The 25,777-nt window shown below is 35.3% G+C and overlaps 1 protein-coding gene and 1 pseudogene across 1 annotated transcript; both read left to right on the top strand.

Annotated features, from left to right (window-relative positions):
* The first annotated feature begins 8,775 nt into the window (after nt 1-8,775).
* Nucleotides 8,776-9,716, top strand: LOC114710109 (annotated as a pseudogene).
* Nucleotides 9,717-14,168: 4,452 nt separating this feature from the next.
* Nucleotides 14,169-17,768, top strand: LOC114710070 (olfactory receptor 8J3-like). The gene is given in 3 exon segments (XM_028894142.1): nt 14,169-14,184; nt 16,805-17,515; nt 17,518-17,768. Coding segments are annotated over 3 exon segments (978 nt in total).
* Nucleotides 17,769-25,777: the final 8,009 nt, after the last annotated feature.

The raw sequence follows: 25,777 nt of genomic DNA, 5'->3' as shown, positions 1-25,777 counted from the left end.
AAGTCCATGCATTTAATACAAAATTAATATACACAGTATATTACTGTTACTATTTTTTTTTGGGGGGGACAGGGTTTCTCTGTGTAGTTTTGGTGCCTGTCCTGGATCTTGCTCTGTAGACCAGGCTGGCCTTGAACTCAAAGAGATCCACCTGGCTCTGCCTCCCAACTGCTGGGATTAAAGGCATGCACCAACACTGCCCAGCTACTGTTAATATTAAAACTTAGAAAACAAATTAATTTTTAATTGGCTGATAATTGGAATATGACACATATTTGAAACTATCTAACAGCTCATATCATTATGAATTTGTTCATCTAAATAGTTTTAATATTTATGGTGGTATGTTCATGTGAATAGGGATGTCAGAAGATGCCAGAAAATTACAGATCTCCTGAAATTGGAGTTACATGTGTTTTTAAGCTACATTGTAGCTTGAGTTTTTCCGCCTTGCCCACAGTCAGGACAAATCTCTGTCTCCCACCAGTCCCACAGCCACTCAGACCCAACCAAGTAAACACAGAGACTTATATTGCTTACAAACTGTATGGCCGTGGCAGGCTTCTTGCTAACTGTTCTTATATCTTAAAGTAACGCATTTCTACAAATCTATACCTCGCCACGTGGCTGGTGGCTTATCGGCGTCTTCACATGCTGCTGGTCATGGCGGCGGCTGCAGTGTCTCTGGTCATGGCGGCGGCTGCAGCCAGTCCTTCTGCCTTCCTGTCCTTTTATTTCTCCTCTCTGTTAGTCCCGCCTATCCTTCCTGCCTAGCCACAGCCGATCAGGTTTTATTTATTGACCAATCAGAACAACTTGACATACAGACCATCCCCCAGCACAGCCAAGTGCAGACCATCTCAAATACCTGCACTCAGGCCCATGGTCCTAATCATCCTCTATATGGACCTGCTGGGTAACGCCACAAGGAACCCAAGAAGGGCTCCCACAGGACATACAGATCATCCCACAGCACTTCCCCTTTTCTTTTTTTTTTAAAAAAGGAAGGTTTTAACTTTTACACATCTCCAAAGCCAGATTGGTATATTTGGGAATTTGGACGTAGCTTCTCTTACTACTTCCTGCTGGAGGGGGGCGCTGTATCTTATGGGAACACAAAGAATATTTAAGGATCATGGAGTAGTCCGTGAGGCTGTATCGTCTGAGCCAGTTGCCTTGAAACAATTCTGGATGTTGAATCATCTGGGCCATGGTGTCATCAGAGACCTTTCAGGTGGTCTTGGCTGGTCAAACCTGATGTATCTTAATCTGGAACAAATCCATAGCCTCTGGCTTTCTGTAGAGACAAAAGCAGAGCCTCCTTTCCAAAGTAAAACATCCTTAGACATAAATTTCAAAATTGAAATACCTTTAAAATATACACATTGATTTAACTGAGCAGTCTTTACAATCACATGTCTTTCTGCAGTTAAAAATCCCAAAGACAATATAATCCAGACTCTCTGTGTGATATCCATCTTTACATGGCTTATTTTTTATATTACTTTTACTTTCTCTTTAAAGACTTTATTATTTTAAAACTTTCTATTTCTTTATATAACTGTCTTCCATCTGAATCTGTCTTATTGTGAATCTATTGCTTTAAACTGCAACATTTGTAAGACTGAAACAGCGCTATGGCTGCTGGCTCTGCCCACCTCAGCTTCCCAACATGGCGGTGGTACGTTTACCGCCAGCTCTGGGAGCTATCATGAGTCTATGCTTTTATCCAAGCAGCGTGTAGCCCAGAAACCTTTTTTGTTTTGTAACTAGCAAAGGCTAAATCCACCACGCAGCTTAATGTGCCACTTGCAGAGGCCTCATTCCCGCCATACTGCAGGTCAAGCACAAATGCCAGGAACCCGCCAGTAACTCAAACCGCCGGCTGCCGCTCATTTGAGAGAGAGAATTAGGAACTGTGGGACGTTTACCGACGTCACCTTTCCTGGAGAACTTACCGACGTCACCGCTCCGTGTGTTGAGTTCTGAATCCTCTTTACCACCACGCGAGGATTCTTCTCAGATCACACTTTATTGGAGCGCCTCTTGGTTAAGGGACTTTGTCTTTAGTATTTTTTTTTTCATAACACCGGCCTTTATCCCTGTTCATTTGTCCTTTTTCTTTAGTCCCTTTTTTTTTCTTCCCTTTTTTTCTTTAGCTCCACGTTGGGCGCCACTACATGCTGTGAGAGCTAGGAATCTCTTCAGATCTTTAGTAAGAGCACCATGCAATGAAAAATAGCTTAGACATCTCTCTATGGACTAAGCACTTCAAGTACTAGGGAAAACAAAACAAAACAACAACAACAACAAAAAAAAAACAGTTTCTCAGTGAAGAGGAAAAACTCAGGCCTTTTTCTATAGATTTTGATTTGTTACTTAATAGGGAATTGTCACATTGATACTTTTAACTGAAAGATAAATGAGGTAAGGTTGCTCTGTGATATCTCCCCTGGGCTTTTGAGCACTGATAATGTAGGTACTTCTTTTCAGTTAATAATTTTCTATTAATCCTTAGGAAACTGGATGAAATAGATAAATGCACATATACTCACAAAAGAGAAACTTTTTTAAATAATATATATATTTTGATCATGATTTATAATTTTGATGTAATAATATTAAGGTATAATATTATAACTCTAATATATAATTATCACATAATACAATTATATTATATAATTTTTTTTTTTCGAGACAGGGTTTCTCTATGTAGCTTTGCGCCTTTCCTGGGACTCACTTGGTAGCCCAGGCTGGCCTCGAACTCACAGAGATCCGCCTGGCTCTGCCTCCCGAGTGCTGGGGATTAAAGGCGTGCGCCACCACCCGCCTGGCTTATTATATAATATAATTTTTTAACTATAGTATTATACTATAATGATATATTATATAGTATATGCAATATATAATGTGATAGTATTATACTATAATAATGTTACTGTTTTTAAAAAGTTTACATGTTGGTCACTTCAGAGAGAAAGGAGAAGGCATCAATAATGCAACCATTTCAACTCAGCTGATAAAAAGTAACAAACAAAAGATTAAAATATTTAACAGCATTACATTTTATCCAAGAAGAAAAAAGTTTTAGATAAATTAATGAACTTTGTATAGGTTTGAAAATATCCACCTTTCAAAAACTATGGATTTGTAGAGTAAGATATTAAATTGAAAAGCACAATAATGTATAAAATATATCTAACTCATTGGATTTTATTGATGAGTATATAGATTTGTACTCACTTATGACACCTTGCATTAGAGTGATACCAGCTAGTGCTTACTGCTAACAGCAAAGGGAATCTGATAGAATGCAAAGCATAAATTTATCTTGGGGAAAGCCAACAAGTTATTAGGGTTCAATATAAGATAATTATGTCTCAAAAAGTTACATAAATAATGTGTAAAATAATACGCAAGCTGAAGGAAAAATAATTTAGTGAGGCAAATTCACACGCCATAAATAATCTTAGTGGTAATTACAGCATTTCGATATTATGCACCCACCACCTGTCTCAAAGTCAAATTCTGTTTTTTAAACTTTTGTCATGATAACTTGATTAAAACATTTCTCCCTTCCTTTTACTTTTTCCAAACTCTCCCTTCTTACCTTCAAATGCGTGATCTCTTCTTTTCACTATTTGATAATGCATGCATATGTGTAGAAGGATATGCATATATATTCCTAAATATAATCTTCTCAGTACATGTAATGTTACTTGTGTGCAAGTTTACAGAGCTGGTAGTTTGGGATTGAACAACCAAATACTGCGCTCTTCCCTGCGTAAGCCACCCACCTCTGCTTCCCCAGCTTTCCTCTGTTGTCTCTAGTTCTTTGTACAGGAAGGAGGCCTAGTGTGCTTTTCCCCATCCAGTTAGACATGATCATTGCTGGCTTCTTTGTTCTTCTCACATTTGTTTAGTCACATCGATCAGACTTTATGGAAGTAGCTTCGGATATTATACTCTGATTTTAACTAATTTTTTTCACAAAATATATTTTGATCATGTTTTTCCCATCACTCAGACCCTCCAGAACCTCCCCTCCACCCTACCTAACCAATTTTATGTTCCCTCTCTCCCTGCCCCTGGGTCTGCCCCTCTCTCTTCCTTTCACTTTTTTTTAACCCAGTCTCTCTCTGCCACCACAAAAACCAAACAAAATAACAACAGAATAAAACCACAAGACTGAAACTAAGACAAAAGCAAGACAAAATAATGTCAAATCAGAACAAACTCTTCCATTTCAAAGTGATTTGGTAATCACTCCTCTCCAATCGCTCACTTCCTCAGGGAACTAGAAATAAGTTTTCTAAACCTATGTTTTTTTTTTTCTCTGTTGTGTTTATTTTTGTGAATTATTCATGGTAAAGATGTTCTTAGTTTCGTGACTCTGTTTTAACTAGTACCATTTTTTAAATTCCCATATCTATTGAACCATATGATTGAGTTCCATTCCTATTTGATGTGATCATATGGTGTATTCATGAAAACAAAATGTTAAACTGTATCAAGTGTACTCAAGAGTGCTGATGGTTGTTGGCATAGACTTTCACTGCAGGTCTCCACATTTGTAACTCTTAATGCCTGACACTTCAGTCTGTTTATTAGTAACTTCAGTTTGGCACAACAGTAAACTCTAAACAAATACCCTCCCATGTTCTGATCTGGCCAAAGGAAATAATTCTCTCTTTTTGTTTTGGGTTGTGTTTGTGTTTGGGGCAGGTGTAGCCAATATTTGTTTATTTACTTTAGTGGGACCCATGCAAAATTTGCATTTATGTGTTTGTCTTAGCTCATTCATCATGTTCTCTGCAAGTCTATGCAAGCTATCAAACATTTCAAATTAATTCACCATTAAGATTTGCAATATCCAGTGACATTCTATTTATTAATTCTAGAATGAATTTTCAAATCGTGACTAGTACAAATACTATAGTGAATGTGAGAGTACTAATATTTTTAAGATCCTAGTACCAACACATATGGAGAGATTTATATAAGTATATTTTTGGATTATAAATTAGATAGACACATAAATAAACACATAAGGTCATAGTTGCATAACAGCATTCCTTGACAATTATTTTATAACCTCTAGACACCTCATTAGATGCTCAAATTATTCAGGTGCAATCAATGATTTGATTAGAAAATCCATAGAGAGACATTTCTGTGGTTTCAAAAAACACATAAATTGACCTTAGAAACTCCATTTTAAGAACTAAACTGGGAATTCAAGACAGTCGTTTCATACAGGTAACAGTGTGACACAGCCTTCTATGTCAGCAGTGATTTCAATTATTGTCAAATCTCAGCCTTTCCCAACAATTTCTAAGTGTCCATTTCTGACACCAATTATGTGCTTTCTGAATTCTCTATGATGCTCTCAGTTTTTCTTCATGTTAATTTTTAATACTTGTATCTAAAGAATGTCAGTTTTTTAAGCATCTTTGAAAATTATTCAGAAATGTTATCACACCAAGAGTATTTATATGTATATATATCATAGACCTACTGATTCATTTATTATTCATTTATTTTTCACAAATCAAATATAAGACATGTTGATTTTATATATGCTAATAAGAGCTTTAGATGACATATTTGTCAAATCTATTTTTGTATACAGTTTATTAAAATATGCCATATATACAGTTTAATATAAGTTGCATTTTTAATATGATCTAAATATGAATTTACTGCCCTGATTTTTTATGACAGAATTTGAAATTCAAGGAGTCCATATCACATTCTTGTGTCTAATACTCAGTTATCTTTGCTTCTCTGAAACAATAATACTTTTTTTATAAATATATAGATGTAATTAATTTCTAAATTATTCAAGAGGCAAATGAAATGTCCAAGTCATCAAAGGTGTGCCTAACATTATTTGAATATGAGATAATATTTTTCCAGTTTTATGATTATGACAATTTGTTGTATACTTTAATGATGATTTTTTTTAGTGCTTGGAAAAGCTGTCTTCCAATACTCAGTAAAGATAGTAACTCTGAAAAATATGTTTGGCTCTTCTATTGACTCTTAAATCTATAGATAGGATACAGCTTAAACTACCATTTTAGAAGTATTTTATTTATGTCTTGCAGCTTCTTTTTTAAGTTTTCAACATTTCAAAATACAGCAATAAAATGGAAATAAAGCATTTATTTAAGGAATTTCCTTGTTATAATTTAATATTTTCTCATATATCGAAGGTATCTGAGACCATAAACTATAAACAACATTTAAGTGAGTAAAGCAAATTAAATATAGTGTTTTTACATAAGCTACAAAGGATTTGACCTTACTGCTAATTTATAGATCACACAACCAGTTATGTCCAGCATCCTCACTATGAATTGTCTTCTTACTTGTAATCTCTTCTTATTTATTCAATGTGGGTGATTATAATATTCAACAAAACTGATAATTTCGACTCCTATATATTTTTAATCTATGAGATGTGGGATGTGTTCATATACATATCCTATGATTTTAGAAGTTACCTCCAATGTGTTCTGGATTATATTTGCCAAAAAATTGTGTACATGATACACAGGAATATTTCAAGTCATATCAAATTACCATGCAATTTAATCTTTTATTTGATTTTATCTTTATAGTGTTGTTTACCATATAAAAATATGTGGAATATGAAGTACTAAATTTTATTATTATAAACCACACACTTCTTGTTCCTTTATACAAGGAGAATTTTGAGTCTTCATTTTTAAATCAATACTAAAAATCATTCTTCCTAATTTGCTCAGACATCTTTATATGTTTATAAGTGCTTGACTATAATATACAAATAAAGTTATCAAGATTATATTGGAATATGTCCTTAAAGAAAAATTCAGAAGACCACACATTTATATCATATACACATATTATTTATTTAATTATTATTCAAATATTCAAGAATTGAAACACAGCACACAATCCCATATACTCTTGGCATTGTGAAGATAAAGCCTGAAATAGGTCCAGTGAAAAACAAGATGCTTGACCTAGCGATTTATCATTTCAGATCAGTAAAGAATTCAATACTGACCAGCAAGATGTACAAAAACACTTGTGAACACAGTCTCTTTGTGGTGAGTTTATGCCCTGGCTAAAAATGCAAACCAGTATGTACATGTGACTTTTGAAAGTTTCTTGGAGAAGAATAGATACAACATTGTACAAAATCATCATTCATTTCTTCAAACCATGAATAGGTATGTCAGGTTGGAACATGCTAAAAAGTATTTTCAATGAAGTATTTGCCAAAATTTACCTTTGTGTATATACTATGTTCAAATACATCACGAATATGTATCTGAATATATTCTCTTTAGTTCCTTCATAAAAACCCAATTTGAGTTTGATTTTCTATAGTTATCTTACACATCTACTCAATATCTTTTACAAGCTAACACTTTTAGCTACTATATCAGTAACTATAAGTATTTCATAATTCAGTTTAAAAGGAGAGTGGTAGATTTTTTTGTATGTATTTTAGCTGCTCTTGAAGGATGATTAGTATATGCATTATGAGATATTACTAAATATACTGTTTATATATCACAATCATTTATATTTATAAAAATGAAGAACAAAGAGTATTAAAAAAGTGCAATAAACTTTACATAAGTGACATCCAGTTTTTAACATATTCAAACGTTATTTTAGTACATATGTCAATAAATTATATCTCCAATCTCTATTTTCAGCTATCTTTTTACTTACTGTCTCCTTATCTTCCATCTATCTAGGTTTATGAATCTTGAAACTAGTAAAATACCACACTAAATATTATTAGAGGCTAAATATTCAATGAAATAGGATATTTCACAGCTTAGGTGGGTTGTAACCACCAGATATGAGGAGAGATTTATCTGCCAGCCAGAAAACAAGACAAAACAAAAAACCAAATATTTGTAAACATTGAATTATGTTATTTTGGGATTTTTTGTTGTTTTTTTAATACGAAAATTTTTTTCATTTTACATACCTATCACAGATTCCCCTGTTCCCTCCTCCCACCTCTCCAGCTTTCTCCCCACAACCTAGTCCCCATTCCCTCCTACAAGAAGGTAAGGCCTCCCATGGAGTGTCAGCAGAGCCTGGTATATTCAATAGAGTATTCACATCAAGGCTGTGCAAGATGTCCCACCATAGGTAGTGGGCTCCAAAAAGCCAGCTCAGGCACCAGGGATAGATCCTGATCCTACTGCCAGGGTGCCACTTAAGCAGATAAAGCTACACAGCTATCTCGCTTATACAGAGGGCCTAATCCATTCCTGTGGAGGCTCCAAAGGGGTTGTTCTAAATTTCATGAGTTCCCACTAGTTTGGTTTGGTTGTCTCTGTAGGTTTCCCCATCATGATCTTGATGCCCCTTGCTCATAGAATTCTTCTTCTCTCTCTTCAATGGGACTCCTGAAGCCTGGCCTGGTGTTTGATTGTGGATCTCTACATCTGTTTCCATCAGTTACTGGAGAAAGGCTCTACAATGACAGGGTATTGACCAATCTGATTACTGGGAATTGTTATTTTGTAGCATAAATCTAGTTTAGACTCATTCTTGCAATCTGCATCTGTTTTTGTTTTTAAAAGCATGTGGAGATATGTTATATATGCATATTAAAGATTTTTAAATTTTGAAAATTGAAAAAATCAGGGTTATTTTACCTATAATATTTTATAAATATTTCTCCAATTAACAATAATTAAACTCTATTTATGATACTGATTTCTCTAATCAAAACAGGCTTTCTTATAAGCTAGGATGGAGACCCACAACCTCACAGTAGTGACTGAATTCATCCTGATGGGAGTAACTGACCACCCCGAGCTACAGCCCCATTGTTTGGACTGTTTCTCATCATCTATCTGATTTCACTGGTGGGCAACTTGGGCATGATTATCCTCACCATGGTGGATTCTAGGCTGCAAACACCCATGTACTTCTTTCTCAGACACCTTGCTACTACAGATCTTGGTTATTCAACAGCTGTGGGACCCAAAATGTTAACAAATTTTATTGTTGGTCAAAACAGAATATCCTTTAACCTTTGTGCTACACAGTTAGCCTTTTTTCTTCTGTTCATTGCTTGTGAACTCTTTATTTTGTCTGCAATGTCGTATGACCGCTATGTGGCCATCTGTAAGCCTCTGCTTTATATGGTCATCATGTCAAAAAGAGTATGTTGGGTGCTGGTGGTAATTCCTTATCTTTACTGCACAACTGTGGCTCTTCTAATCACAATTAAAATTTTCACTTTGTCTTTCTGTGGCTACAACATCATCAGTCATTTCTACTGTGACAGTCTCCCTTTGTTATCATTAGTCTGCTCAAATACACAAGAAATTGAAGTGATAATGTTGTTCTTGGCAGCTTTTAATTTGATTTCCTCTCTCCTAGTTGTTCTTGTGTCCTACCTGCTCATCCTCATAGCCATTCTGAGAATGAACTCTGCTGAGGGCAGACGCAAGGCCTTCTCCACCTGTGGGTCCCACCTGACAGTGGTGACTGTCTTCTATGGGACTTTGATATTCATGTATGTGCAGCCCCAATCCAGTCACTCTTTTGACACTGACAAAGTGGCTTCCATCTTTTACACCCTGATCATCCCCATGTTGAATCCCTTGATCTACAGCTTGAGGAACAAGGATGTAAAAGATGCCCTTCATAGGACAGGGAAAAAAATACACAGTGTTTTCCTTTGAAATACAGGTAGGATTGGAGTCCTTCAATTTTTGTTTTCACAAAAATACTTAGCAAGTACAAAGGATCAACATAGAATTAAATGATAGCATTCTCCCTGGTAGTCAAACATCTAAATTCTCTATATGCAGTCCTGAATAAAACAATAGACTTCATTCCATTTTAATGAAGAGGGTTAGATTATATTTCTAACAATGTTAGATACACCATCACTCAAAATATTCTTAGAGTATAAAGATCACAAGATAATGATATAGCTTTGTAATGTTTAGAAAGAACCGGAGCTGTATAGCAGGGCTTAAATGGAGGTTGTATTTTTGATTCATTTGTTGCATTTTTCGTGTAAACATCTTCTTTACCTTTTAGGATCCACTCATTTCTATGAGTTGTATGAAAATCTAACTTGATTAAGCAAGTTCCCCTGCTTTGCTAATAAATCACCACAGACCTTGCTTAATTGCCCATCCCATGAGGGCCATCTATGTCTCTTCTTTTTTTCTCATCATCAACATTACTTTCATCTATGATGTCCCTAGGTCTGGTTAATTTGGTATACTCTGTCACTCAAATATCCCGTAGTTTGTTTGTAGTGTCTAATTTTTCTAATTTGTGTATATGTGACTTTAAGTGAATGTACCACTTCAGATGGATGCTTAAGTTCTACTACAAAGGCTTCTATAAATCTTCCTTTTGTTTATTTATTTTTATTACTGGCTCAATTTTTAACTTTTATTGCCTCTTCTTTCTACATAATTTAATTCTCTAAATCAAAATAATAAAAATAGTTTAAATGTTGTGCTGTCTTTTTCTTGCATATAATATCTGAATGAATGAAGTATTGTTGTTGTTCTCTACTGAAAAGATACCCTTTTATTTAGCTTTTGCAACAGTGAGGACGCTATTGGATTCAATACATTTATTGATGGTACCAAATATAATATATCATAATTATATTTATTATACACATTATGGTGTGATATATTATATGATATATTATATTATATTATTTGTGAGAGCAGGCATAATCTCACAAATAAAAATGTGCTATATTTCTAACAAAAGTACAGCAATATATTACAGAAATACATTTTCATGTATTGTGTAAACTCCTCATACATATTCATCCTAATCCATCAAGGTTTACAAAAGTATTTCCTCCTTAAATTTCATGCCATTTTATTTGCAAAATGTACCAAATATATCTGTGCCACCAATCAATTGTGTTCTTTGGAATAATAAGTGTTCTTTGGAATAATAAAAGTGTATGAATAGTCATATTGAGATCTATTAATGAAGAGATGAAACAGTTGATAACAGAATTGAATTTATTATACAGTTAAATGCCAAGTATTCATAGGTTTATATTTTTAAAATACTGTAATTTAGTAATAGAAAGTTTAACATGAAAAAATAAAATGACACTATTCATCATTGATAGCCATCAAATCATAAAATATTTAAATTATTGAAATTTTAACATTTTTTATTTCTATCAATCAATTTCAGTGACTACATATAAATTATATTTCAGAGAAAGATAAAAATTACTAACAACATTTGAGGAGACATTCAGAATTATATATGCCCCAATAACACATTTCTAATATAAATAAGGTCACTTTTGATATCACATCAAGTAACAGGCCGTAAAGAATTAATGAGTAATGATGTTTAAAATTGGTCATATCAATTATTTTGAAAGTCAATTTGTATTTTACTACTATGTAAATTCATGAGTACTTCAAAACGTTTTATATATTTTCCTATAGTCTATAATTTTTATAAACAATAACCTAGAATTGGATGAAACAATTACTGACAAAATTTGTATCACTGAATTTAATATTCTGTACAATGTCATTCAAAATAAAAATGCTGGTTAGAACAAGAAACTTAAAATAAATTAGAGAAACTTAGCGTGTCTATGAAAACATGAGCTGATTTGAGTATAAGGAATAGTAGTGATATAATATGTTTTCATTCCTAGACATTATAACATTAGGAATAAAGGACAGGTAAGATGGCTCAGTAGTTAATAACCAGGACTCACCAAAGAATGAAGGAGAGAACTTATTCCTGAAAGATCCCCTCTGACCTTTATACATACACACTGGCTTATGTGTGAACATAAACATACATGATGATACTGGATAGAAGAAAATATTTGCAAAATATTTCTAAATGTAATTATAGGGGCTGAGAAGATGGTTCAGTGATTAAAATGCATAAGGTCCTTGCCTAGAATTTGAGGTCTGTTTCGAGCACCCATGTCAGGATGCTTACAACTGGCTCGATTCCAGATTCTCAGGAACAAATGCCATTCTCTCTCCTCCACAGACACCCACACTCATGTGCACATATCTACACACAGATGCATGCATACACACAATAAAAAATAAATCTTATTTTTTCGTTATAAGAATATTTGACGAACATATAATGGATGCCACAGTTTAATTGTGTACTTTTATTTCTTTATACTTTGGTGAAATTTTTGTTGTTTCTTTGGGGGTTTGGTTTTATTGTTGTATTGGTTTTGTTTGTTGAAAAGAAGTTAAATTTCAGTGGGTAGGGAGGAGGAGAGGGTCTGGAAGAACTTGGGGGAACAGAAGAATTTGATCAATATGTATTTAAATTTAAAAATTGTTTTCAATAATAAAAATATAATAAAATACAAGAATCTGAAAATATAATAGGAAAATAACAAATGGAATTTTCCTCAATAAAAATAGCTCTACCCCTGCTCAAATTCAGTGTAGGTGACTTGATGGAGAAATTAAGTGTAGATGAATGGGAAAATGTACTAAATGTTATAGAAAATAAAATAATCTAGTCTATAATTTTTTCTGCCAAACTAAAATTGTGTATTTTTTAACTTCTAGAAGAGTTAAACTAATTACTACTGCATGACACAACTATACAATTTCTTAGTGTATACATAATATATAGCTACAGTTTTAAGTCTCATATACCTTGGTTTACTCTTGGAGCAAAATAGTAAGTAGCTTTACATTCATTATATTCCTATATTTAAAATTCAATCTCTAGACCACAGCACATGATAGTTTTAATGTATTTGGCCTCCATAAACTAGCAGGGAGTGGCACTATTAGGAAGTATGAGTTTATTGGAGTGAGTATAGCCTTGATAAAGGAAATGTATCACTGTGGAGGCAGGCTCTGAGCTTTTCTATGCTCAGGATACCAACCAGTGTGCCAGTCCACTTCCTGTGGCCTGCATATCAAGATGTAGCCAACACCACCCCTGCCTGCACACCGCCATGCTCCCCACCATGATGATAATGGACTGAACCTCTGAAACTGTTATTGACCCACCCCAGTTAAATGTTTTCTTTATGAGTTTTCATGCTCATTGTGTCTCTTTACAGCAATAGAAACTATAACTAAGACAGATCTCCTTCCCAGGGAGATACTCAGTACTTCTAACTTAATATTTTGTACAGAGAAATACCACAAAAGAAACAAAGAATGATTAAGTTGGTATAAACTTTGCATCCACTTGCTAACATGAACATTCAGATGAAACATGGGCAGTTTCACGTTTCACCTTCTGTGAAAAATTGAGTGGGACTTACTAATGAGCTTGCCATTTTTCTTTCTTTCCCTCTGGAATCAAGCACTATACTTAGAAAATTCATGTCTCATGTTCAGGGACTTCAGTAAACAAGTAAATACATTTCAATGAGGAAATCTTTAGGGACAGACACATGTAAAACTGTTCACGTATCTCCACTAGGTCACACTGGTGGTAGGTTCTAGTAGAATGTTTTTATAGGTAGGTTGTGCCAAGTATTTTACTTATTTATTGATCAGAATTCAGAGTCCAAGTGTCTGTCAAATCAATTAATCAAAATTTTGGTCAAGACTGAAATTCTTTTCCTAGACTCAAGCTTCTAATCTAAGGTTTCCATATCAAGGGACAAAAGTCATACTTAATTACATTCAACATCTCTATTGATAAATTAGACTGAGCTCCTTATTCAGAGAAAATGATAGTCAGTAAAGAGGGGAATTTTCCATAGAGTACAGCGAGGCTTTTAATCTGCTTTAGAACTGACAGAACACAGTGGACACCTGATGTCTCTGACATACATAACTCTGTGCTTCTAAAAATTTCTTACAAGATTACTAAGAGTAAAAGGTGAGTTTTTCCTTTTTGTCATTTTTGTCTAATGGAGGGCAGAACAATTTACTAGTGCTTAAGGGTTAGTGTTTTTGTTCACATTTGAGTAGACAGAGATAGAGAGAAAGTCAGGATCTGTCCTGAAGATAACATTAAATGTAAATAAAAATAAAGGTAAATGATGAGTTGAGCAATATTTTGACAAGAGCAAAAGAAAACACTTGATCAATTTTACAGCATGGTTATTCCAGTGATATTTACTTTATAAAATCATAATGTCATTGGCTTTGTTGCTAATTATATATGCAGAAATGCTTGCTTCCAAAGGTAATTGCACAAATTTTTAGCCAAAATAATTGCTGATGGTGCCATTGATTCTTGTTAAGCTAAGGACACATTTATAGAAAACATTGTATGTCAGAGTGAATGATACTCAGAATTTTACATGTAACAATTAGAGAGGAATTAACACCATTGAAATAAATTTTTATCACAGTGCTATACACCATAAGCTGGCCTTCTAATAAAACAAGTGTTTCTATGGTGGCATGACACAAAATATGAGGGAGAGTTGATATAACACAGACACATCAACTCTACAAATTCATGTGTGATGCACTGAACAAACTATACTGCAACAATCACACCAGATTTAGTTTGTATTTTGTTACTGCATATATTGTTTGATATCACATGCTCTAATTTTAAAAACACTTACTCTTTACTGTCATGTAATCTTTGCACATATTTATGCAGAACAGTGTGATAGTAATATATATGTATATATATAAATTTCTATTTCATTGAAACAGCATATCCTACATATTTATTATTTTATATATTACAATACTTTCTAACTTTTACAATTATTTAGCAAACTACTCTATTTTCCATAAGTTTTCAAAATACAAAATTATAATAATACATTTACTATAAATATTTAATCCCTAGTAAGGTAGTAAGGTAAAATTTACTATTAGAAATATTTAAGAAAATTTACCATCATATTCAAAGCAAGAGAGTAACACTAACTAGTACTGAGATCAGTTGTAGATATAACTGTTGTATTTGCATTTTAACATTAACTTTACAAAATATAAAAAAACAACTATTTTTAAAATTGATAAAAAGACAAAACAATAACTAATCAATCAAACATGTCAGTCACAGTTAACAAAAGCATAGTTTAAAATGTTTTATAATAACATTGGTATTTTACATAGATTTTAGATAAATTTACTTTATTGAACATTAGATGTAAAAATATATTTGTATTCCAAAGTGAGCCTGTAGAATAGTATTGTACTTATTACAAACCCTTAGCATAATTTCATAGAAAAAATTATGTGTTTTGCAAATATAAGGAAACTTTTCTATTCAGTGCTCTACCATTCTAAATCAAAGCAATCAAAATTTACCAGAAACTAAATAATAGAACGAAGCATGATTTCACAAGCCAGTAATCAAGCACACAGAAGGTAGTTGGAGGGATGGTTGTGAGTTATCAGGTAGAATGAGATATATAGTGATAATCAGTCTTGAAAACACTGATAATGGTAAATTAAAATATGTTAAGATGCTTAAAAACAATGCAGAGAGAATGTGATTGAGCTATAATGGAATTTCCAGAAAGGTCTACAAGAACAAAATAACAGATTTTTATTTTATTTTATTTTACAATACCATTTAGTTCTACATAACAGCCACAGATTCCCTTGTTCTCCCCCTTCCTGCCCCCCTCCCCTTCCCCCAGCCCACCCCCCATTCCCATCTCCTCCATATCAAGACGTCCCCCAAGGACTGAGATCGACCTGATAGACTCAGTACAGGCAGGTCCAGTCCCCTCCTCCCAGATTGAGCCAAGTGTCCCTGAATAAGTCCAGGTTTCAAACAGCTATCTCATGCAATGAGCCCAGGACCTGGTACCACTGCCTAGATGCCTCCTAAACAGATCAAGCCAATCAACTGTCTCACCTATTCAGAGGGCCTGATCCAGTTGGGGGCCCCTCAGCCATTGGTTCATAGTTCATGTGTTTCCATTCGTTTGGTTATTTGTCCCTGTGCTTTATCCAACCTTGGCTTCAACAATTCTCGCTCATATAAACCCTCCTCTTTCTCACTAATTAGACTCCCAGCGCTCCACCAGGGCCTAGCCATGGATGTCTGCATCCAGATTCCTCAGTACTTGGATGGGGTTTCTGGCACAACTATTAGGGTGTTTGGCCATCCCATCACCAGAGTAGGTCAGTCCCAGCTGTCTCTCAGCCATTGCCAGCAGTCTTTTGTGGGGGTATCTTCGTGGATTTCTGTGGGCCTCTTTAGCTCTTTGCTTCTTCCTTTTCTCATGTGGTCTTCATTTACCACGGTCTCCCGGGAATAACAGAATTTTTAAACTAGAAGTCAGAACAACATAGCAGGACTGGATGGAACTGGCAGAAGAAATGAATTATGAATAAGGATTGAGGATTGAGATTTGTAGTAAGACATAAAATGGAGGAGTACCAATTAGATCTGTGTGCAAGAAACTGAATCAGAAAAGTAAGATGAATGAAAAGCTAATAACCAAATAATCCAAAGTTACTTTGGCTCAACTCCTCACAGGTTGTTTGTTTTTATGCCTGGAATAGGAGTGTGTGTGTGTGTGTGTGTGTGTGTGTGTGTGTGTGTGTGTGTGTATACATAATCACATGCAAATACTTCAGGTAACTTATGATGCTGTGATTTATATAATAAAATCAATGTTAGCAAAAAGTTGTCTAAGACTCTTTGAAGACAAAGTAGTCTTTAATATTTCTTTTATTTATGCACAATTGAGGAAAAGGTAACTGTAAATTAACATGCTTAAAGGCTTGCCATTCTAAATAAAATAACTGAATAAGATATTTAATAATTTATTATGTAAGGCAGAAAAATGATAATCGGTTAATATTCTTTTTCACCTTGAAAGATGAACACAACAATTTAAATGGCTCCTGGAATCACACTCATGTCACTGAGTTCATACTCATGGGGGTATCTGACCGTCCAGAATTGCAGGTACCACTTTTCTTTGTCTTCCTGGTCATCTACATGCTGACAGCAGCAGGAAACCTGGGCATCATTACCCTCACCACCGTGGACTCACGACTTCAAACTCCCATGTACTTCTTCCTCAGACACCTGGCTGTCATCAACTTTGGCAACTCTACTGTCATTGCACCTAAAATGCTGGTCAACTTCTTAGTCAGTAAGAAAACCACCTTATACTATGAATGTGCCACCCAGCTGGGAGGATTCTTGGTTTTCATTGTAGCAGAGATCTTCATGCTGGCTGTGATGGCCTATGACCGCTATGTGGCCATCTGTAACCCCCTGCTCTACATGGTGGTGATGTCTCAGCGGGTCTGCCTTCTGCTGGTCTCCTTCACATACTTTTTTAGCTTTTTCACAGCCATTGTTGTGACACCTTGTGTGTTCTCTGTATCCTATTGCTCTTCCAATGTAATCAACCACTTTTACTGTGATAATGTCCCTCTGTTAGCACTGTCCTGTTCTGACACCTACCTTCCAGAAACTGTAGTGTTTTTCTTCTCAGGGACCAACTTGTTTTTCTCTATGACTATTGTTCTTATATCCTATTTCAATATCATCCTTGCAATTTTGAGGATTCGTTCATCTGAAGAAGGAAGAAAGCCTTCTCCACCTGTGCTTCTCACATGGTGGCCGTCACTGTGTTCTATGGTACACTTCTCTTCATGTATCTGCAACCACGGACCAACCACTCCTTAGACACTGACAAGATGGCTTCTGTGTTCTACACCCTAGTGATACCAATGCTGAACCCTGTCATCTACAGCTTTAGGAACAAAGATGTAAAATGTGCCTTGAAAGAATTCCTGAAAAATCCATGCCAACGATTCAGTCTTATATGAATTTATAACTACATTTTTACTTAAAGATTTTGAATACCCCTTTAAAAAATCACTGTTCTTCAAAGATGCTGTTAAATAATCAGGTTGTAAAATTTCAGAAGCAACTAGATTTATTTATGTTACTTATGGTTTTATTCCACCTTTATATACCTCAATAAGGAAACAATATAGGTAATTGACAAGTGAGATTTTGCATTTAAAAGATAGAACATAATATACTCCATGGACAATAAAAGGGCTTGAATTATACTTTACTGGTAGAGTTATTGCTTCTTAAACACAAAATCCTGGGTTCAGTACTAGTATGAAAATGTCATAGTTGATGAATAAACAAGAGAAAGCCACAGCACAGACACTGGAGGTCTGGGAGAATAATTTCTTAGAGGCTGTCAAGGCTTAGGCCTTCTAGAAACATCTAGGACCTGAGCAACTGCTATAGATAGTTATGTCTGTTGTTTTTGCAACAAGTTATACATTCACCAAACTGTTAACATTTAAGTATGCATTTATTTTATCTTTTTAAAATTTACTTTTCTAACATCTTGACTGAAGTTTTATTTTATATCCAATGATAAAGTGTGTATCAAAAAGCATTTTTTCAGAAGAAGATAAATAGTGAAAGAAGTATTCAGTACATGCAGACATTTGATATGTGAAAAGTCAAATGAAGTAGACCCTCCCCAAAAATAGCTCCCTCCTTTCCCATACCTCACCCTAGGCAAATACATCAAAAACACTTTTAATTTTTATCCAAACACCATTATAACAATGTTCACTTCAAATTAACATTGTTGTATAGAGTTATTTTTGTAACTGTATCTTAAGATAAAGCATTTTGTATGAATTTTTAAATAGTGAGTCAGAGTGAAAATTCACTTAACAAAAGTTGTCTTCCTGTATTCAGAAAGAGTCATGTATTCAAAAAGGTACTTATGGCAAAAAGTCAGAAAGTTGATACTTAATCCCAAATATGGTCATGTACATTGCACAGACATCATGCAAAGTAAGACTAAAATGAAGTGAGATATATGAGTTCAGAGCTGAGCTGGCAAAGAAAATACCTTCAGATGGATTTCAGAAATCAAGGAATCCTGAAAAAACAGACCTATTAGATGAGTATGTGATCACTTTTGTTTATCTGAAGTTAAAAAGTTTAAGTAGTCCCCATACCAATGGGGATTCCTGGATCAGAAGGACTTTGGCTATAGTCTGGCAGTTTAAGCATTGTAGGTATTGTTTTTACTTATGTCCTTTGCTATCTGCACTCTGTATTCCTTGTGGGAACTCCATAGTATGATCTATTCCCTTTTATCTCTCAACTCCCAGAGAGTGACTACAGTCTTTAGCATTTCTCTACTTCTAGACTGCAAATTGATGATTTTAAGTTTTATATTTACTGTAAAATGTCTGTTACATATCCATTTTCATTCCCTTACTTTTGTGATTGTCATTGACCAAAGCAAAATTATGTATGAGTTTTCTCATCTCAAAATACTTATAATCATATCATCATGCTTATTTTCCATGCAAAAGTAACATTGCGATGAATACTTCTCAAGCAAATTAACATTTTGATAGGTGATCTTAACTGATAACTTGAGTGAATTAAGAGATGCCTAGAGCTTCAACCCCAGTTGACTCCCACTAAGTAGGCACAGGCAACATAAGCCAGAATGGGTAAGTGACCTACCAGTCAGCTGAACTGTTAATCTCCCTGGATTTTGTCCCCTCACCACTCTTCCCCAGGCCAACAACATCCCAGCTCTTCTCTGGCCCTGCTGCTGCTGGCCTCCCATCCCTAATAGCAGCAGACTTCTACCACTGAGGCACAGATTACATCTGCCAGAAAGAGTGAGTGACCGGCTTACCAGCAGAACTGCATCCCTCTCTGGATTCTGTCCTGGAGGCAACCCTTCCCCAGGTCTATGCCTTCCAGCTCATACCTGACCCTGCTGCTACAGGGCTCTGCCCTCAGCCCCAGTGAGGCACAGACCACCTACCACCTTCAACTGGTGAGTGATGGTCTTGACCAGGCCCTCCTATCATAGCACCAGCACCACTGCTGGACCTTGTCCCCAACTACAGAGGATTCTCACTACTTTGCTGCAGCCCTCATTGGTTGACAAATGGGTTAGTAACCTGGCATCTAGACTGCAGCCACCCCCTGGATTCTGCTCCCCAGCCCACACCACTGCTCAGCTCCTCTTGCCTCATCATTTTCCCTGTGGCTAGCCCTTCCTCGGAACTTCAGGAGACTCCATAGGCCCAAACACAGTCTATATCAGTTGGAATACAGGTGCCATAGGCCTCCATACAGTACACATCAGTCTGAAGAAAAAAACCAGCAGCTCCACCATGGGCCATGCTGGTCCTAGGTACCTGAGAAGATTCAGGCTTTACAGGAGGCCACCTGATCTAGAGACACAAGAGACTTTGGTTTTATCAGAAGCCAAATCAGATCAAGGGACCCAAGGCCACAAAAACCCCACCAGAGACACCTTACTGAACCTGAAGACTCACTGATCACCAAAACCCTTGGTCACTTAGGCCAGAAGACCAGATAGGAAACAGAAATCAAGGAACAAAAAACCCATCACCTATCCATCAAAGGCAAACACAGGACTCATCACCTAGACTCATAACTATCCCAAATCCACATGCCTAAATGCCAGTGTAAAAACACAATCAATAACAGAAAGAGCAAAATGTCACCACCAGAACCCAGCTATCCCAATTTAGCTGAAATACAAGAAAATACTTGTACTTTTAAAACCTTAAAAATGACTTTATGAAGATACTAGAGGTCCTTAAAGAAAATATGAAAAGAAAATCTTTAAAGAAATGGAAGAAAAGACAACCAAAAAATTGGAGAAAATCAATAAATCAAAGAATATCAAGAAAACCAAGAAACACACACACACACACACACACACACACACACACACACACATACACACACACAAAGAGTTTATGGAAAAAGTTCAACTGTTCAGGACCTGAAAATGGAAATAGAAACAATTAAAAACACACACACACACACACACACACACACACACACACACACACACACAAACTAAGGGAATACTGGAAATGGAAAACCCAGGTAAGCAAATAGGAACTGTAGATACAAGCATCATCAACAGAATATAAGAGATGGAAGAAAGAATCTCAGGTATTGAAGATACAAAAAAAAAAAAAAGAAAGAAAAGAAACATATTCATTGGTCAAAAGAAATGCTAGATCTAAAAAATTCCTAATACAAATATCCAGGTAATATGGACCAAACCTAAAAATACTATGAATAGGAAAATAGAGGAGAATCCCTGCTCAAAGGCCCAGAAACTATATTCAACAAAATCATAGAATAAAGTTTTCCTAACCTAAATAAGGATGTACCTATAAAAGTACAAGAATTTTACAGAACACCAAATAGATTGAACCAGAAAAAAAAAATGTATCCTAACCACATAATAATCAAAGCACCAAACATACAGAATAAAGAAAGAATATAAAACCTGCAAAGGAAAAAAGCTAAGTAACATATAAAGGCAGACCTTTCAGAATTACACTCAACTTCCCAATGGAAACTCTAAAAGCCAGAAGAGCCTGGAGAGACCTCTGGTAGACTCTAAGAGACCATGGATACCAGCCCAAACTACTACACTCAGCAAAACTCTCAATCACCAAAAATGGAGAAAATAAGATATTTCATGACAAATTCAAGTCAAAATGAATCAATTTCTATTCACTAATCCAGATCTATAGGAGGTACTAGAAGGAAAACTCCAACCCAAGGACGTTAGCTATACCCACAAAAGCACAGATAATAGACAATTCCACACCAGCAAAACCCAAAGAATGGAAACACACATCACCAGCACCAGCACCACCACCACCACCACCACCACCAACAACAACAACAACAAAAAGAGGAATTAACAGTCACCAGTCATTAACTTCTCTCAATATCAATGGACTCAACTCACCAATAAAAAGAAAACGGTTAACAGAATCAATAAGAAAACATGACCCATCCTTCACCGATATACAAGAAACACACTTCAACATCAAAGATACACATTACCTCAAAGTAAAGTGCTGGGAAAAGATTTTCCAATCAAAGAGGCATAAAAAGAAAGTTGGTGTAACTATCCTAATATCTAACAAAATAAACTTTAAACCAAAATTAGTCAATGGAGATAGAGAATGACATTTCATATTCATCAAAAGACAAATCCACCAAGATGATGCCTTAATTCCGAACATCTATGCCCCCAAAACAAGGGCACCCACTTTTGTAAAAGAAACATTACTATAACTGAAATCACATATTAAACCCCATACATTAATAGTGGGAAACTTCAACACCCCATTCTTGCCAACAGGCAGGGCAGGAAGACAGAAACTAAACAGAGAAATAATGGAACTAACAAATGTTATTACTCAAATTCAACTAACAGATAGATACAGAGCATTTCACTCAAACACCTAAGAATATACTTTCTTCTCAGCACCTCATGGAACCTTCTCCAAAACTGATCAATACTCAGATACAAAGCAAATCTTAACAGAGACAAAACAAAATTGGAATAACACCCTATATCTTATCAGATCACTAAGGGTTAAAGTTGGAGTTCTACAACAATGCAAACTACAGAAAGCCTACCAACTCATCGAAACTGAACAACTCTCAATTTATTTACCACTGTGTCAAGGAATCAAGAGACAAATTAAAGACTTCCTAGGATTCAATGAAAATAAATGCACAACATACACATACTTACTGAACATAATGACAGCAGTGCTAAAAGAAAAGTTCGTAGCACTATGTGCTTAATAAATGATTTGGAGAAATCTCATATTAGCTGCTTACTGAACACCTGAAAGCTCTAGAGCAAACAGAAGCAAACACACCCAAGAGGAATAGGCACCAGAAAATAATCAAACTCAGGGCTGAAATCAATAAAATTGAAACAAAGAGAATAATGCAAAGAACCAATGAAACAACGAGTTGGCTCTTTTTGAATTCAACAAAATAGACAAACCCTTTTCCAAACTAACTAACAGACAGAGAGATAATATCAAAAATAACAAAATCAGAAGGGAGACATAACAACAGATACTGAGGAAATCCAAAGAATCATTAGGTCAGACTTTAAAAACTTGGATGTGTCTAGAAGTTTCTGTTCTTCTCAGTCCCACCATCATTCAATCCCAAGTATACACACAGAGGCTTATATTAATTATAAACTGTTTGGTCTATTTTATATTTTTGAGGCTCATAAGTAACTAGCTCTTATGTTCAAATTAACCCTTAATTCTTGTCTGTGATTAGTACCTTTTCTTAGTGAAGCAGTCTTATCTTGCTTGCTTCCTCTGTAGCTGGCTAGCAACACTTCTTCTCTGCCTTCCCTCTTCCCAGCCTTCTCCTAGTCTGGTCACCCCACCTACACTTCCTGCCTGGGCATTGGCCAATCAGGATTTTATTCAAACAGTAGTAGTAACAAATCTTCACAATGTACAAAAGCATTCTTCCACAGCATTTGGACTCCACAATATTGGAAAATTTAAAAGAAATGGACAAGTTTCTTGAAAGACACCACATACCAAAATTAAACCAAGATCATATAAATGATTTAAACAGATATATAACTGCTAAGAAAATAGAAGTAGTCATTAAAAACCTCCCAAGCAACAATAGCCCAGAGCCAGATAGTTTCAGCACAGAATGTTCCCAAACTTACAAGGAAGAGCTAATACCTATACTCCTGAAATTATTTGACAAGACAAAATAGAAGCAGAAAGAACATTGTCAAATTATTTTTATGAGGCCATCATCACCCTGCTACCCAAACCACACAAAGACTCAACAAAGAAAGAGAAACACAGAGCAATTACTCAAGAACATTAATGGAAAAATACTTAATAAAGTGCTGGCAAATCTAATGCAAGAAAAGATAAAAAAGATAATGCACCATGATAAAGTGAGCTTCATCTGGAGATGCAGAGATGGTTCAACAAATGAAAATATGTCAGTGTAACTCAGCATATAAACAAACTGAAAGAAAAATAATCACATGATCATTTCACTATGTGCTAAAAATGCTTTTGACAAAATCCAACACCTCTTCATGATAAAAGTCCAGGAAAGATCAGGGATACAAGGAGCATAACTAAATGTAATGAAAGCAATATGCAGAAAGCTGGCAGCCAACATTAGATTAAATGGAGAGAAACTCAAAGCAATTAAACTAAAATTAGGAACAAGACAATGCTTTCCACTATTTCCATATCTATTCAATACAGTACTTGAAGTTCTAGCTAGAGCAATAAGACAAAAGGAGATCATGGTGATACAATTTGGAAAATAGGAAGTCAAAGTATAAATATTTGCAGATGACATGGTATTATATATAGCAACCCCAAAAATTCTACTAAGAAACTCATATACCTTTAGTACAGTTGTTGGTTATAAGATTTACTTAAAAGAAGTCAGTATCCCTCTTATATATAAAGAATAAAAGAACTGAGGAAGTAAACAGCATAAGAACACCCTTAACAATAGCAACAATATAAAATACCCTGGGATAACCCTAAGCAAGCCAGTGAAACACCTGTATGACAAGAATGTTAAGTCTTTGAAGAAAGAAATTGGAAAAGATATCAGAAGGTGAAAGGCTCTCTTATACTCATGGATTGATTGGATTAATATAGTAAAAATGGTCATCTTACCAAAAGCAATCTATAGATTAAATGCAATCCCTCTCAAAAGTCTAACAATTTTTATTAAGAATTTTTTTATTCATTTTACATAAAAATTCCAACACATTTCTTTACAGACTTGGAAAGAACATTACTCAACTTCAGATGGAAAAACAAAAAAACCAAGAACTTCTGGAAGTTTCACCATCCCTTATCTCAAGCTCTACTACAGAGCTATAGTAATAAAAATAGCATGGTATTGGCATAAAAACAGAAATATTTATCAGTGGAATTGAATGGAATTCCAGACATAAATCCACATACCTATGGACAGTTAATTTTTTTTTTCAAAGAAGCCAAAATTATACAATGGAGAAAAGAAAGCATCTTTAACAAATAGTGCTGACATAGCTGGATGCTGGCATGTAGAAGAATGCAAATAAATCCTTATCTATCACCCTGCACAAAACTCAAGTCCAAGTGTATCAAAGACCTCAACATAAATACACTAAATCTTATAGAAAAGAATGTGGAGAATAACCTTGGATACATTGGCACAGAAGACAACTTCCTGAATAGAGTACCGGTAACACAGAAACTAAAATTGACAATTAATAAATGGGACCTCGTGCCCAGGATGCAGCCAATGCTGCTTTTCTTGCTGGGAGAGGGGAGAGTGCAAGACAGTGCAGCAGGTTAGAAGCACAAAGGGTGAGCCTTGTGAGTCTCAGGGTAGGCAGATATCGATGGTAGGGAGATGTGGCAGCTAGGAGCCATTAAAGAAGGTGCCTCTGAATTGCTCTGCCTATCCACACCACTCTAACTCTGGGAAACAGCAGGATATCCTAGATGGATATCCTAGTATTTATGGTGCTTTAGAAACCAGAAAACTTGAACCAGACCAACAACTCCTTGCAATGAATATTTGCATGTAAAGTTGTTTTGTCAAAAAAAAAATGGGGTGACACACTATAGTTTCCACTGTCAATTGGATGAACAAATATATGAGGAGGAGGTGGGAAAGATGGGGGAAAGGAGTTGATGAGTAGTGAGAGTACAGTTGAGAGAGGCAGAGATAGAGATTCAAAGGCATTGACAGGTTTGAGAGAAGGTTGTGGTGGACAGGAGAACATAGTAGCTAAGTAGGGCCAACAGAGTAGCATAACATGAACCTTACAAGGTCTTATAATAATAATAATAATAAAAACTTGGAACCAGATATTGGGATGAAACCTGAAAGATCAGAGAAACAGAACAAGCCAGCCATGTTCTTACCTCTATGAAATCCTCAGCTTCAGGAGAGTGAG

This window comes from Peromyscus leucopus, chromosome 4, assembly GCF_004664715.2.
Source record: "Peromyscus leucopus breed LL Stock chromosome 4, UCI_PerLeu_2.1, whole genome shotgun sequence".
NCBI classification, from domain to species: Eukaryota; Metazoa; Chordata; class Mammalia; order Rodentia; family Cricetidae; genus Peromyscus; species Peromyscus leucopus.
This window is presented reverse-complemented; position numbering and strand designations above follow the sequence as displayed.